Here is a 13,221-nt window from a genome sequence, read left to right on the forward strand (position 1 = left end):
GCTGTCAAAATATTTTCATTTTGCTCCGGTTGTTTTTCTAGTAATATTACTGTATATTGTGGATTGTTTCCTTAATTCTAGACGTCGTAAACTTCGAAAATCAAAACAGAAAAACTGAAAAAAAATGTTGGCATGTTAAATATTATTTTATATGAATGTGGTATATGGTAGCAGATACTACACACGGGCATCTTGTCAATGCAGCTGCCACATTGAGGGAACTATTGATAGCTATGTGTTTACAAGCTGAATCGTGTTGTATTAATCATGTAGTAAATTTGGCCTCAGCTTTCACTTTTTCTCTGGCATCTGTGCCGTTTATGGAGCAGCTTATTGTCCAACTGTTGAATTAATGGCTAATCTAGATGTGTTGCTTGTGTGACATTATGCTCTTTTATGGTGGAATTTGTATGTAGATAAAGGTTACAAGTGAATTTTTGAGATTGTTTTCTGCAACAAAGTAACTCAATTTTCCTAATATTTCCTTCAACATCTAGTAATGCACAACTTTTAAGTTCTGCAATGCAAAGGAAACTATTTACTTACTCACAAGTGGTTTTTATGTCGAGTAGGAGTGAACTTATTTGATTTTCACAAGCCTGTTAAAACCTTGTCTGTAGTCGGTATGCAAATGACTGAAACAGCAACTGTGCCGATTATGGACAGAGGAAGGTCAACTAGTCCTCCAAGATAGAAAGACTTCTTCTCATAGATAACACATTCAACCATCTGTCTCATCAACATACAGCAAAATGATAAGACTTTAATAAAAACACTCCAAGAGAGACCGGCTGTACCAAAAACCTGTGACAACAGAAAATGCAAGTGGCTTTTCACACGCTGCTATAATTGGAAAATACACCCATAGTCTGAAACATTCCCTCTGATCAATACATCAAAGCAAAGTCCAACAAATACAGGCTTCACTCTTGTGAGGAAAAATGGGAAAAAAATGGTATTGACATAGACGTGATGATTAAAACAGGCCAGGCCAAGTTTGCATGAGTTGTACTACCACTACACAACTTTGACTGGTTGGTCAAAACACAACCATTGCTCTAATGTGTACATATTACAGACATTCAGTTTGCCATTACAAAATTATCAATTCAATGGCATGATGATGAAAAAATTCCCAAGCAGACTTAAAAAAGTAGTTTTACCTTAAACATTTCTTCACTTCATTACAGTTAATTCTGACTTTTCATCTTTGCAGAATTTCGAGGTGAACTCTTTAGCAAGTCCCTGATCCTAAGATATGTTCCTGTGGCTTCAGCTACTTCAGTATATTCTGGTGTATCTTCAAATGGAACGATGCCAGCTGCAAAATTGCTCAAATGAGGAACTGCTGTTATCTTCTCTGCATTGCTGGGAGACCTAATATCTCCAGCACTTTCAGCAGAGAGATCTGGATCAGGGCTCATCGATCTGCCATCCAGAGATCTGATTGGATCAGGGCTCATCGGGATGCCGTCGAGAGATTTGGGTGGATCAGGGCTCATCATGATGCCATCGAGAGATTTGGGTGGATCGGGGCTCCGAGGACTCTCATCCTGTGATTTCATTGGAACAGGATTTTGAGGGCAAATCTCTAGAGCTTCAGGGTTCCTTTGTGTTTTGCTTATCTCAGAGGTGGTTTCTCCAGGTTTGTTTGTGTCCATCATTTCTTCAACCTCCTGGTCCTCCATATCTGTTTCTGTGTCAACATGGGCAGGTGTGGAAATACTTGGTGAGCTCAGTAAAGGCGTTCCTGTGGCGGCTGTTTCGCTGTCACTGTTGGTTGCCGTGTCTGCATTTTCAAGAGCTGCCCAGATCCGCCTCTGCTGCTCCTCCAGTTCCTCCAGAGTCAGCTCATCCTCTGTTCCCTCCACAGTCTCATCTACCACAATCCAGTTACCCCCTCGCAGGACTGGAGAGCCATTGGTGGGTGTGGCTGGAGGCGTGCCTTTGGGGAGAGGTGGTGGAGTGGGAGTAGCAGGGGGGGTGCCATGGGGTAATGGAGGTGGTGAACTGAAACAGGGAGAACCAGGAGGCAGCGGAGGTTGGAACTGGAAGTCACCTCTGCCCTGATAATGATGGGGAGTACCTGGTTCTGATGGAAAAACACAAAGAATAATCACCTGCAAATGCAACACTTGACTAGACCACTAGACTGCAGTATTTCTGAGTATGTAAGCTGAAAGGCTATTGACAAAGAGTTACCTGAGTCAATATCCATATCTGAGCTCCTATCAGAGGTCCGATCAGGACTAGACCTCGCCTTCTTCCTCTTCTGTGGACTTGAGTCGGAGTCAAGACTTCTTTTGTTGCAGGAGGCACCAGGCTGCTGATTGGAAAGAAGAAATGTGGCATAAATATACACAAGGATTTGGCCTTAACAAAGGTAAACATACAAGACACTGAACCCAGCCACTTAAAACAGCAGGCCAGAAACCCAACTGCTGATAGCCTTAAGAATGTTTATTACCATAGGAAAATTATTAGACAGGTAAGCAGCGAAGTTGTGCTTCATGTGGCTGTGCTGCATTGGAATGGAACCGTAGTGCATGAACTCCTAGAAGTGAAAAAACAAAACAACAGTGAGACTTTTGGCTGAAGTCACAAAGATGTTTTCATGACCAACATTTAAAAATATTGTGCTCTCTTCTCTACACTTACATCTTTCATATTGTGCTGTGCAGGCACGTTGAAGCCTGGGAAATTGACCAACTTGGAAACATCATAAGAGGTTTTTTGCTTGTCAGTCTCCTCGGGTATACTTCCATCATTCGAACCTGGGGAAGTGGCAAAACACAGAATCAGCTCAATCCCTGCACATTGCGAAAAGCATTATTGTAACGCTTCACCAGCACGCATTTCAAGTTCATTGAAATCGTACCATTTCCGTCGTACAACGTTAAGCCAGAGTTTTCCATCTCTGTCTCTTTCAGCCAACCCGGTGGGTAGCCCAGCTGCCTCATGCGGTAAATCAGAGGAGGAAGTCTGTTGCCTTCAACTCCAAGTGCTGCCAGCAGCTCCTCACTGGTCACAATCAGAACGCAGAGAAAAAGTTTTACATCTCTTGAACTTGAATTTGGATGGCATATTGCACAGTTCGTGATTAAAAGATGAACAAAATGACAATCTTGCCTCATGACTCCAGGCTTGTATTTGGAAAACCGTTCCTCCACTTCGTCAGCATGGTATCGCTGGTTACTCAGGTTGCTGTTCTGAGAGAACTCCTTTCTTCTCTCATTAATTGCAGCCATATCTTTAGGCTAGGGACGCAATCGTGAAGAAATACAGTAAATCAAGTTCTGACCCTTTAACCTCAGTTAATGATATAATAATGAATCCTTATTCTCACCTTGGGACAATCTCTCAACTGATGACTGCTTGAACCACAGTTGAAGCATAAAGACTTGGGTCTGCAATGAAGAGATCAGTGACAAACTCATTATCTAGAAACACGCCACACAAGTCAGAAAGGAAGATATAAATCAAACAGTGTGCCCAGACATACCTTGAGTCTTTCATTTCAATCTCCTGCGCGTCTGTGCCAACCAGATGATTGAAGAGCCGCTGATAGCTTTGCTACAATTCAGGAATATGTGTTTAATTTGTGCACAAAACAGAGAGACGCTGGTTATCTTGTCTCCTTTACCTCTCCTCAATAGAACTGGCTCAGGTTTTGTCCATTTTGAAATAAGTTAAAACATCTGGTTGCAGACGGCCATTCGTGGAACAAAAGCTCATAAATTAAACCAGGTATTAAATGAAATGTTCAATGTGTCATCTCGGCCATCTGAAAGATACAATGGAATTTCCCATCCCTCTGTCATCTGGGGGTTTTCATTCACCAGAGGCTGTCCAAGTTGATCCACGCAGAAATCAGAGAAGTACGAGACACTTCCGACCACCTTCGACAGAAAAAGACAATTCATTATGGTATAGTCCACATAGTACACCGGTCTGACAGAGTCAAGCCGCTCACATAAATAAGACTCACTTTATAGGCCTCTGTTGATGTCCTTACTGCGGAACTCACTGTGTCGTCATCCTCCTCCAAAGAAAAAGCTGAAGCCTAGATGGGGGGAACAAAAGGTTACAAAAAGCTCAAGCTGCATTGTTATCTCATGATAACACATTCTGGACAAATACCTGAGGTTTGACGAGGTCATTTTTCTTTTGATACGCCTGTTTCTGTTGCTTTAATATCACACTGCAGATGTTGTCTTCGATTTCTTGCCGGCATTGCCTGAGAAAGAAAATGACAAACACACAAAATACTCTTAGATTGTGACCAATTTAATGATTACACCCTCACGCTCAATAAATGTCTTTATTGAGTGTGAACTTATGATACAATTCAGCTATTAATACAAGTTTTTTGGGTTTTCGGTTTCAGTTTAACCAACAATTTGTCTAATATATCTATGTGGTGGTTGTTATATCTAATCATTAACAAAGGGTTGAAATGTTAGTGTAAGACTAGACAGATGACTGATGAGGTCATTTACAAATACACGGAATCACAACTAGATGTGCAGATGAACTGTAATTTACAGTTGTGTTTACAATTCATACATCATGTAACGTCTAGTTGTGAGGGCCACAATATCGAATGCCAATTCCAAACAGATACGAAGATACTCTGATGGATATTATTGATCCGATGGGGGCTAAATACTCCTCATGCAGAACATGTAAGCGAGGTGCTTGCTTACTTTGAGATCATGTTATTTGCATAAATGATCTGAAAAAGCGGCCCGTCGATATGGACGTCGTCCAGTGTGATCCCGCTGCAGAGGAAACATAAACAACAACAAGAAGCGTTACTGGGGGGTCGTGATGTCAATAAGGTGCACGCAACAGTGCAGCGGCAGCTCAGTTACCTGGGTCTGGTCAGGATATTCAGCTTTCTTTTCAAGCATTTATGTGCTGTGTGTGTTAAGGGAATACACAGCAAGCCTAGGATCAAACATGTTAATACATTTGGCGCTTTATTTGCGTGTAATTTGGTTCCGACAGAGAGCGGGTACCTAGCCTAGCGTTAGCACTAGCACAGAGAACGAACGCGACACAAGGATATTCTCCTCCAGCAGTCTCTGGATGTAGGCGTCGCTTTCCTCCAGCCTGCTTTGGGGGACGCGCGTCTCCTCTGCGCCCTCTTCATCGTCCGTGAAGCGAAGGTGAGTCGGAATAAGCGGCGGCGCGGAGTTATCATCGAGCTGCCGAAACAGCTCGCTATCCCCGAACTCAACCTCAGCCATTTTCCACACCAGCTCTGCGACGTAGATCGGGTCAAAGGGCCAAAATGACGACGCGTCGCTCTCATTGGCTCTCACCAGGTCACATGTGCCATCGACGTAAACAGGCGCGAGGGGAAAATAAACGAATACTTTAAGACCCCTACTTGGCTTACCTTGTAATAAGTCTCAAAATGAGTTTAAACGTTTCTAACCAGTCCAATTGCCAGTAACACGTTTATTCCGGTTAAATTAACTGTGGTGACAATATCATAGTAAAGTTAACGGCAAAGACTGAACCGCTTTAAATCCATAGTGAGCCTGTAGGACAACATTGTGGGCAAAAATCCCATACTAAAGGTTCCGGTCTGTTTGGGGTACGTGTGGTGTTTTGGTGCTCTGATTTGGTTTCATTTGGAGGATTTATATCATCTTCTTCCAGGAGTGGACGCGGTTTGGGGACGGGGAAGGGAGATTCATTCGCTTCCAGCCACAGTATGTCCACTTCCTCTACTATCTACTTATCGTTACCGCGCTGGGACGGAGGCTCAAGGAAAATCCGCTTTATGTATTTGGTGAATAAGACGTCGTTTAGGCTGACAGAGTGTCCCAACGAGGTGGGTCTGTGTGTGATGTAAGCGTGAATGTTATTGTTCACTGGAACCCCATGTAGCTTTGTGCTTTTTCTGTGTACATTCAGATTTGCCCCCCTCGAATCCCACAAGAGGGCGCTATCCACCATCGTTAACAGTTAAACTAATAAATATGCCAATGCCCAATCAAATCAAAACAAATCCCATGTACCATTTGACCCTAACCGACCTGTACTTGTTCCTTTGTCAATCTTCCTTAACTGGGTCCTTTCCATATTGTTAACATAACATATGTCCTGTCATAGCTGATTTTGTAAATTATTACCTGTTTTGTAAAGCAGTTCATCTCCAAACCAGTTCATCTCCAAATCTCAGCAATTCATGAGAAACAATTTAATTTGTTTTTATTACAGGGTCCAGTGGTTCCTCTTTATCTAGGAGCTGATCTCTTCTCAAACACGGACATCCGCACAGAAAACCATCCAAGATATCACGCCAGATTTGCCAAGAAAGGATTGGCCACAAAACTACAATTTTCCTCAGGTGTAGCTCCAGATCTGAAGCTACGGCTTCACAAATCTGTACACACGCACAGTTGATAATGGTGTATTTTCCCTTGTTTTGTTTTTCAGCATTCAGGTTCCATGGGTTGACAGTACCTACGGCAAACAACAGCCTCTGGTTCTACAGCATTCAAGGACTTTTTCGAGTAGCCTTTGAATTCTACAGTAAACAGGACCAGCTTGCTGTGCTGGAGAACTTTCAGGTACATTTGCTTTTTACTTTATGCTCGTCTGTCCCTAAAGCTTTGGACATTTGTGATTAAGTGTGACATGTTTCCACCGCAGGATGTCTGGAAATCCCAGATAAATGACAGCCCACTGAATATGAGTTACTGCCTCAGCACGCAGCTGGACTTGGCAGTAACCAGTAGCATGACTGAGAGGGGAGATGCAAAATCAAAGGATGGACTAACGCAACACACTCAGTGCTGCCAAATTGGTGGTGAATTGGCAGTTACATGTGAGGGAGGTCCAGGTAATACCTCAGGAGATCATGATTACTGTTCTGTCTCTATGGAAACCTCACACAACCACAATCAACTGCTCTCTACCGTGAGGCACAAGTTGCACAACTTGGGTGACAAACTCTCCTCCAAGTGTCCAGACAACACAGAGCATTTGGAAACCATCTTGCTGCTCTTGGAGAGCATTGATCAGTACATACACAGGACAGTGGAAGAGACGGACGTGACGGACATGGTGTTAGCGCTGCTCAGGGCCAAGCAACGGGGCTCCGTTTATTCAAGCCATTTGCTTAATTCTATTGGACAATGGCTCGGCCAGCAATTCCATGCAGCCAACGTCAGCATCAGCCAAAAGGTGGAGGGCTTCAAAGTTCAGCATATCGAGCGGATCAGCGACTTGCCGCCTGCGGAGGAACTGGCTGCAGAGCTGTTTCCCGATGCCATGCGTACACTGTTGCTCCACTGGATGGGCCTGAGCGAGGAGTCCAGCCTGGAGAAGAGACACAGCGAGTATCCCATCCTGCTCCTCATCCTTGAGTTTGCAAATCACAACCTTATCACCGGTGTGGCTCATGTGCTGTACTCCAGCCTTATTTGCAAATAAAGAGTGGCTTTACTTTCAGGCTCAACAGCTTTTTTTATCTGATTAATATCCAATATTATTAATGTATTTGTTTATGTGATCTAGTACCTTTACTATTAGTTTGACAGCACTAAACTCACTGAAACCAAAGCTTAAACAACCCACACAGTTGAGCTAAATATAAAGTCAAGACATAAGAACCATATTCAACACAAACTAATTTATTTAAAGGAACATTTCAGATATGTGATTATAACTTCTGAAGTCCATCTTTACCCCTGCTCACCCTAAAGACAACTCAGATTACAACCCACTGTTTTTCTTCTCATGAAAAAATGAAACAGAAACGGTAATCATTGGCTTTTGCTAAATGGATGTAAACAGTGGAAACACATACTATTCCATTTCAATCACATATCAATATATATTTCAGTTTTAAAAAAAATCACAATACTAAAACAAACATCTAAATTTAACTAGCGTCCACCAGTCAAACCTTTTTCCTTATTTTCCAGAGGTTTACAGATTAAACGCTGAGACAAACTCAACATCTGGCTATTTACATTATAATGTTCCAACATGTGAAATGTGTGTCTATAAATAAATTACAGATTCAGCGCAACATCCATGCAAGCTTAAGGGCAAGCAATGAGCTGGTAGTCCTGTTACGATTAGATGAGGCCGCGACGGGCGAGATTTGGCACTAGAGGGAATCCATTCCACGAGAGAAGAAGCCCAGGCCCATTCCCCTCTGGGTGTGTGTCTGAGACCGGGCCATTTCATACTGGACATCAAGGTTCCTGAACATCTCCTCTTGCTTTTGGAGAGTCTTAATCCCTTCGTCATTGAGTGGTTGGGATGCTTCGCCTTCATCTTCCTGTGATGGCAGAAAAGGCAGGTGAGGGAAGTTACAGGTTGAAAAGTCGATTGTGGCTGAACCGTCGAGTGAAGGATACTTACTTTAATACCCATAAGTTTTCTAAACTTAACATTTTGGTCCTTGTTTCCAAAATTTAGCTTCTCCCATAACTCAGCTGTCTGGGACTTGTCCTGCTATAATAATATTTAAAAAAGTGATGAGGATGCCGTAAGAACAGAGGACATACTTATGGATAAATGCTTTTCAAATATACATTTCAAAAGCCTGTTCACTGGGGATACATAAGAATTACCAAAGTCTCCATCCTTACCCCCTCCTTCTTTCCCTGCCATAACATCTTCCTCTTCTTCTCCTGCTCTGCAAACTTCATTGGGTTTACAGCAGAGGGGTTATAGTAGCTCGGCACAGCAATACCCGTCTCTGCCAGTGTTCTGGCTTGAAGGGCGGCCATCTGGGCTGCCATGGCGATCTGAGGCGTCACCTGCGTGCCAGAGGCCAGGAGGGCCGCCACGTTGAGAGCCGGGCTGGAGGCGGCGGCAGCTGCGGCTGCAGCGGCAGCAGCGAGAGGGGCGGCAACTTTGGGGGAAAAAAAGTAAGATAAAAAACAGAATTGAGTGGCTGCATCATGGCTTTATAAATATATTAAGAGCTTGTATTCCACAGAGTCCTGACCTGCTACTATCTCCTGCTGTTGCTGCTGGTGTTTCTCTACCAGTTCCTTTTCTTTCTGCTCCTGCAGTTTCTTGGCTCTCTCCAATCTGAAAAGGGGGGGGCATATATTTTACGCTATTTAAACACAGCATGCTCACTGCAGTGCACCTAAAAGAGATCAAATGTGTAGAAAGTCAAGTAAAGTATCGGTGACAAAGTTTGATCACAGCAAAACGTTTGCAGATATCACTTTCATTTTCCTTGTTTTGCTGATGTGGTTTCCTTTAATGAGCAGCAGAGCTACCTGACAAGCACAACACTGATGAGCAGATTAATGCAAGCAGCAACAACGGTCTCATCTTAATAAACACAAGGACAGTCTTAAGATTCATTATAGAAAACGGCCTTCTCTGGGGTTGAGTATTCACTATTATTATGATTTGCTTATTTTGTTTATAAATGAATGCTACCAAGCTTGCCAGATGTTGGGTTTGTTAAAACATTATGTTAATGTAGATAAAAGCAGACCTGCAACTGCATTCTCTGGCTGAAAACAATACACCTTTGAACTTGAAGCTCATCTTTGTGGATGCAATGAGAACCGCTTGCACTGCTCTCGCTCTGACAGAACAGAATGACCAATCACGTCATAGTGAAGATGCCCAGAAGCTGTTGCATACCTTCTGGCTAAGGCCTCCTGTGCATCCATAGCTGCGTTTCTACCCCGGAAGGCGGGAGGACTAACAGACACGCTTCGACTCTTTCTGCGCACTTTCTCAATCCTTTTCTTTCGCTCCCTGATGGAACCACCAAAACCAAGTCAATAGACACACTGTTAGTGGAACGAAATGGAAAAGGGTGCAAGACATATGTTCAATTGACCACTTAAGAAATGCCGGAATGTTCAGCCCACCTGCTCTTACTGCGGCTTCTGCTGCGGTGTCGATGTTTGGTCTTCGATCCCGAGCGAGACCGTGGCTGCTTCTTCTTCCTTTCGCGGCTTCGTGACGGCGATCGCCGTTTGTCCCTACTTCTGCTGCGATGCTTCCTGAAGGCAACAAGATCCATCGCAAATCAAATCCTGACACATTTATATGGAAGCCAGGAACGCTGGACCTTCTGTATATGCAATGAAGTTGAAGGGGCCTTTTTTCTTAGGTACCTCTCTCGTGAGTGCGACCTAGAGGAGCTTCGACCCCTGGAGGGCTTCTTGTCTTTGCGCCTGGCTCGCTCCTCTCCGTTCTCTGCCGATAGCCTCTCCTGCTCATTCTGCTCTTCTGGCTTTTTGTGCGACTTTGATGGCTTCTCGGAGTCTCTCTTTCGTGCCTGTTTTAAGAAGAAGTTGTCTCTTTCAGGAAAATAGTGCAACAAAAAGAGTTAGTACCATGACTTGTGGCAGAAGGTACATAACAACAAGTTGAAAATAACTTGTCATTTCAGAACCATTTTCCATAACATGTACAGAAAGACATTTTCAGAGAATGACTGTGTTCATTTCTGTCATCCGCCCTGCATTGACTGCACCACCTTCAGCATTAAAACACAAGATTTATCAAGTCCACCTCTCCTGATCTCATTACATCTTTCTATAATGTGCATGCAAACCTTCAGCCTCCCGTACCAGGGAAAACATTAATGTGGTCAATCAGGGCACCCAGAGCAGTAATCCCACATCACCTACATACGTTCAACGTGGCTCTACTGAAAGGTAGAAGTGGGGATGAGCATCCAACTTAACTTTTTTCAATGTATATACACTTCAGTGTTCCAATTCAAGTAAAACCCAATGATACATTTATATGTAACACAACACTAATTTGAATAAATGACCATTTCGACTTTTTGGCTGTTTTATCTGTCTATGGCTAACGTAGGGAAATCCACTGCACTCAAGACTACAACTGCTGTTTCATTACTACCTATGACACTAACATGGCCCCATAAATATATAATTACCTAGTTTCAGGAAATTAAATGGTCGCTTCAAATCAACAGCAAGAATTATTAGGATCATTATGCCCATTCATAGCTGCAAAAGATGCAGGAGTTAACTGCATTCTTTCTACATATTGTGTAAAGCAAATAGGAGTTTGAATGGCAGATAGTTACCTTTCACCCGGTGTAGGCATATTATTTTGCTATGTCAGCAGGGTCTTCCGTTCAGTCTCTTCGTGCATTAGCACGCTGAGTATGATTTATTGTAGAAATGTTATCATGTGATCTACACACAAGGTTTAACAAAAATAAAAGGAAAAGAATCTACTCTTCACCAAACAATATGGTTACAAATGGTGACATGACAAAGGTTCCTTTGACAGACGTCATCATAGGGAGGACAAAAGAGTTGTCTCCCTGTAAGTAAACCCATGTCCATGTGTTCATGTGTAACTTTAAGATAGCACGTCTAATATACTCACCTTAGCCTAAAACTTACTTAAGGAATTTAACTTAAAAAAAAAATACACAAAATGGTTCAGAGCATACAAATAAGATGATAAATTACCTCTTTGCTCCTGCTGTGGCTGCGTCTGTGTTTTCTGTCACCTGGAAACAGCAGAAACCAAGAGGACTGAGAATTACATTTTAAACTAAGGGAAACAAAGAGGCCACAGCAATCATCATGGAGCTGAGTCCTGTGTACTCGTCAGAAGTTACTGTTTCAGAGTAGAGACTTTGGCCAAGTACTTTTTTGTCGTTACAGACCAATTTTAGTAGTTCAGTAAGGAGGTGAATATGTTTTCTTCCCACACACTTCACTGATATGTGTCATGAGTGTTTTCACAAAAGAACAAATGTCACACTGTGGGCTAAATTCTTCCAGGACTTAAGCATCCTTTGTAACCTGCTGGCGATTACTTACGTTTTCTGTCCCTGGAGCGAGACCTTGAGCGTGAGTGGTGATGTTTGGAGCTCCTGGGCGATCTGGATGACTCCATGCTGTGTTTTTTTCTATGGTGAGGTGGAGAGCCTGTTCTGGTTAAATCGCCAGAATCGTTGTCACTTGCCTGAAACAATCAAAAGAGAGACCACTTATCCTCTGGCAATCAGCGTGGTTCAGTATGTTAAAATAGTGGTGTCCTATTTCTATAAACTCCCAAAGGTCAAATTCCTCTCAGGCAGACTATTTCTGTTCAGGTTTAGCCCATAAGCAAACCTTAAAATAAAACTGGGGGCTCACATCTAAAAGTCCCAGTTTGTGGGGAAGAATATGCACAATTTGTGGTGGAATAAAATGTCTATACATTTGTAAAAGTGTCTACCAGGAATCAAGCGAAAATGTGTTAACACAAAGAATGAATCAGTGCAACAGCATAATAAAATGCTGCACTGTCTCATAGCATTAAAGAGATCTCATGTTTGTAAACTAAACAATTAACTAGTACTAATTACACGGGTTTACGGGTTTGGACATTTAGCCAGTTTATTTATCTTGTCAGAGCTTTGAAACCAGAGACTGTAATTATTTCATCCTTAAAGCACTATGGCATCGTCCTATGTTTGATCATTAGATATGACATCATCCTGTCCCGGTGGTCTGAAAGCTGATTACTGATTTTCAACGGATTCTCCAAGGGGGAAAACATGTCACAATCATGAAATACGCCCCATAACATACAGTTTAAGTATCCAAAGCGGCTAGATGGTAAGACATGAAACATTATTAGATGCGCCTTGCCCTCTGTGTTATGTAGAAATGACAAATTCCGTCCTTTTAATATGCGATCTTCTGGTGTAACATCCATAACATGAACTACTGTAAACTAGCGTCGTCTCAACTCATCATAGAGCAGCTAACGATCATCTCCGGGCTTTGTTCAGTTTGCATACATCATCCGGGCATTTTCACCATAATCTGCGTCAGTAAACGATTTTCTAAGTTTTAATACCAATACATTGTTAATCAAACACACGAAATAAGCAGATAAAGAGACCGCCGACTTTCTAAATTCTACATTGTGTTACTTGGACATCATCAGAGAGCTACGTTAGCTTTAGCAGGGCCGCTAAGACAACGCTCATCGCCATCTTTTCATTTGTAACTGATTTCTATAAAGAAGAATTGACTCGCGTTGACGTCGAATATGTGATCCTGGGTTATTATATTTCTCTTTAATGGTTGTATAGCTCTCTTACCGACATAATCGTCCCGCGCTGTCCGTGTGCAATATGCCTGTTTCGTCTGCTGTGTGTCTGCCGTGGCACACATCCACGGGTCCGTGAGGTAACTAGCAGAAAGCAAGCTAAGGCACTTAGTTCTG

At 42.7% G+C, this 13,221-nt stretch overlaps 3 protein-coding genes across 9 annotated transcripts; 1 reads left to right on the top strand and 2 right to left on the bottom strand.

Moving 5' to 3' along the window:
* Nucleotides 1–734: 734 nt before the first annotated feature.
* zcchc8 (zinc finger, CCHC domain containing 8) lies at nt 735–5,274 on the bottom strand. 2 transcript variants are annotated; one of them, XM_076151065.1, is made up of 14 exons: nt 5,069–5,274; nt 4,875–4,914; nt 4,707–4,781; nt 4,141–4,237; nt 3,989–4,063; nt 3,796–3,899; nt 3,503–3,568; nt 3,347–3,407; nt 3,130–3,257; nt 2,879–3,021; nt 2,659–2,774; nt 2,468–2,554; nt 2,203–2,323; nt 735–2,092 (listed from the first exon to the last, which is right to left on the bottom strand). In XM_076151065.1, the coding sequence occupies exons 1-14, from the start codon at nt 5,250–5,252 to the stop codon at nt 1,191–1,193; spliced, it is 2,199 nt and encodes a 732-aa protein (XP_076007180.1). In that variant the 5' UTR covers nt 5,253–5,274; the 3' UTR covers nt 735–1,190. The 2 variants fall into 2 exon arrangements, with proteins under 2 accessions (XP_076007180.1, XP_076007179.1); XM_076151064.1 differs by having other exon boundaries at nt 2,203–2,326.
* Nucleotides 5,275–5,350: 76 nt separating this feature from the next.
* LOC143001345 (uncharacterized) lies at nt 5,351–7,455 on the top strand. 3 transcript variants are annotated; one of them, XM_076150893.1, is made up of 5 exons: nt 5,351–5,605; nt 5,671–5,845; nt 6,235–6,364; nt 6,454–6,587; nt 6,670–7,455. In XM_076150893.1, exons 2-5 carry the CDS (start codon nt 5,726–5,728, stop codon nt 7,450–7,452), a joined length of 1,167 nt encoding a protein of 388 aa, XP_076007008.1. In that variant the 5' UTR covers nt 5,351–5,605; nt 5,671–5,725; the 3' UTR covers nt 7,453–7,455. The 3 variants fall into 3 exon arrangements, with proteins under 3 accessions (XP_076007008.1, XP_076007007.1, XP_076007009.1); XM_076150892.1 differs by having other exon boundaries at nt 5,351–5,845; XM_076150894.1 differs by having other exon boundaries at nt 5,351–5,723; nt 6,235–6,587.
* A 181-nt stretch (nt 7,456–7,636) lies between these two features.
* Nucleotides 7,637–13,200, bottom strand: rsrc2 (arginine/serine-rich coiled-coil 2). 4 transcript variants are annotated; one of them, XM_076150919.1, is made up of 10 exons: nt 13,097–13,200; nt 11,823–11,967; nt 11,466–11,506; nt 10,125–10,288; nt 9,876–10,010; nt 9,643–9,759; nt 8,984–9,069; nt 8,622–8,887; nt 8,392–8,484; nt 7,637–8,308 (listed from the first exon to the last, which is right to left on the bottom strand). In XM_076150919.1, exons 1-10 carry the CDS (start codon nt 13,100–13,102, stop codon nt 8,135–8,137), a joined length of 1,227 nt encoding a protein of 408 aa, XP_076007034.1. In that variant the 5' UTR covers nt 13,103–13,200; the 3' UTR covers nt 7,637–8,134. The 4 variants fall into 4 exon arrangements, with proteins under 4 accessions (XP_076007034.1, XP_076007036.1, XP_076007035.1 ...); XM_076150921.1 differs by lacking the exon at nt 13,097–13,200 and adding an exon at nt 11,072–11,146 and having other exon boundaries at nt 10,125–10,310; nt 11,823–11,922; XM_076150920.1 differs by lacking the exon at nt 9,643–9,759.
* Between the last annotated feature and the right edge of the window lie 21 nt (nt 13,201–13,221).

This window comes from Genypterus blacodes, unplaced genomic scaffold (assembly GCF_046128005.1).
Source record: "Genypterus blacodes isolate CSIRO-AG114 ecotype Tasmania unplaced genomic scaffold, CSIRO-AGI_Gbla_v1 ptg000053l_1, whole genome shotgun sequence".
In the NCBI taxonomy this organism is placed as follows: Eukaryota; Metazoa; Chordata; class Actinopteri; order Ophidiiformes; family Ophidiidae; genus Genypterus; species Genypterus blacodes.

Bases quoted from the DNA above. Each gene is read 5' to 3' on its own strand.
- zcchc8 (XM_076151064.1), bottom strand. From the start codon at position 5,252: ATGGCTGAGGTTGAGTTCGGGGATAGCGAGCTGTTTCGGCAGCTCGAT. The intron at 4,915-5,068 runs TCCTTGTGTCGC...ACACAGCACATA, and splicing joins GAGACTGCTGGAGGAGAATA to AATGCTTGAAAAGAAAGCTG. The intron at 4,064-4,140 runs GTATTTGTCCAG...CCCCCCATCTAG, and splicing joins ATGACCTCGTCAAACCTCAG to GCTTCAGCTTTTTCTTTGGA.
- rsrc2 (XM_076150919.1), bottom strand. The intron at 10,289-11,465 runs GTAATTTATCAT...TTCTTAAAACAG, and splicing joins GCCACAGCAGGAGCAAAGAG to GCACGAAAGAGAGACTCCGA. The intron at 9,070-9,642 runs GTATGCAACAGC...CCCCCTTTTCAG, and splicing joins CAGGAGGCCTTAGCCAGAAG to ATTGGAGAGAGCCAAGAAAC.
- LOC143001345 (XM_076150892.1), top strand. From the start codon at position 5,726: ATGTCCACTTCCTCTACTATCTACTTATCGTTACCGCGCTGGGACGGA. The intron at 6,365-6,453 runs GTGTAGCTCCAG...TTTGTTTTTCAG, and splicing joins AAAACTACAATTTTCCTCAG to CATTCAGGTTCCATGGGTTG. The intron at 6,588-6,669 runs GTACATTTGCTT...TTTCCACCGCAG, and splicing joins CTGTGCTGGAGAACTTTCAG to GATGTCTGGAAATCCCAGAT.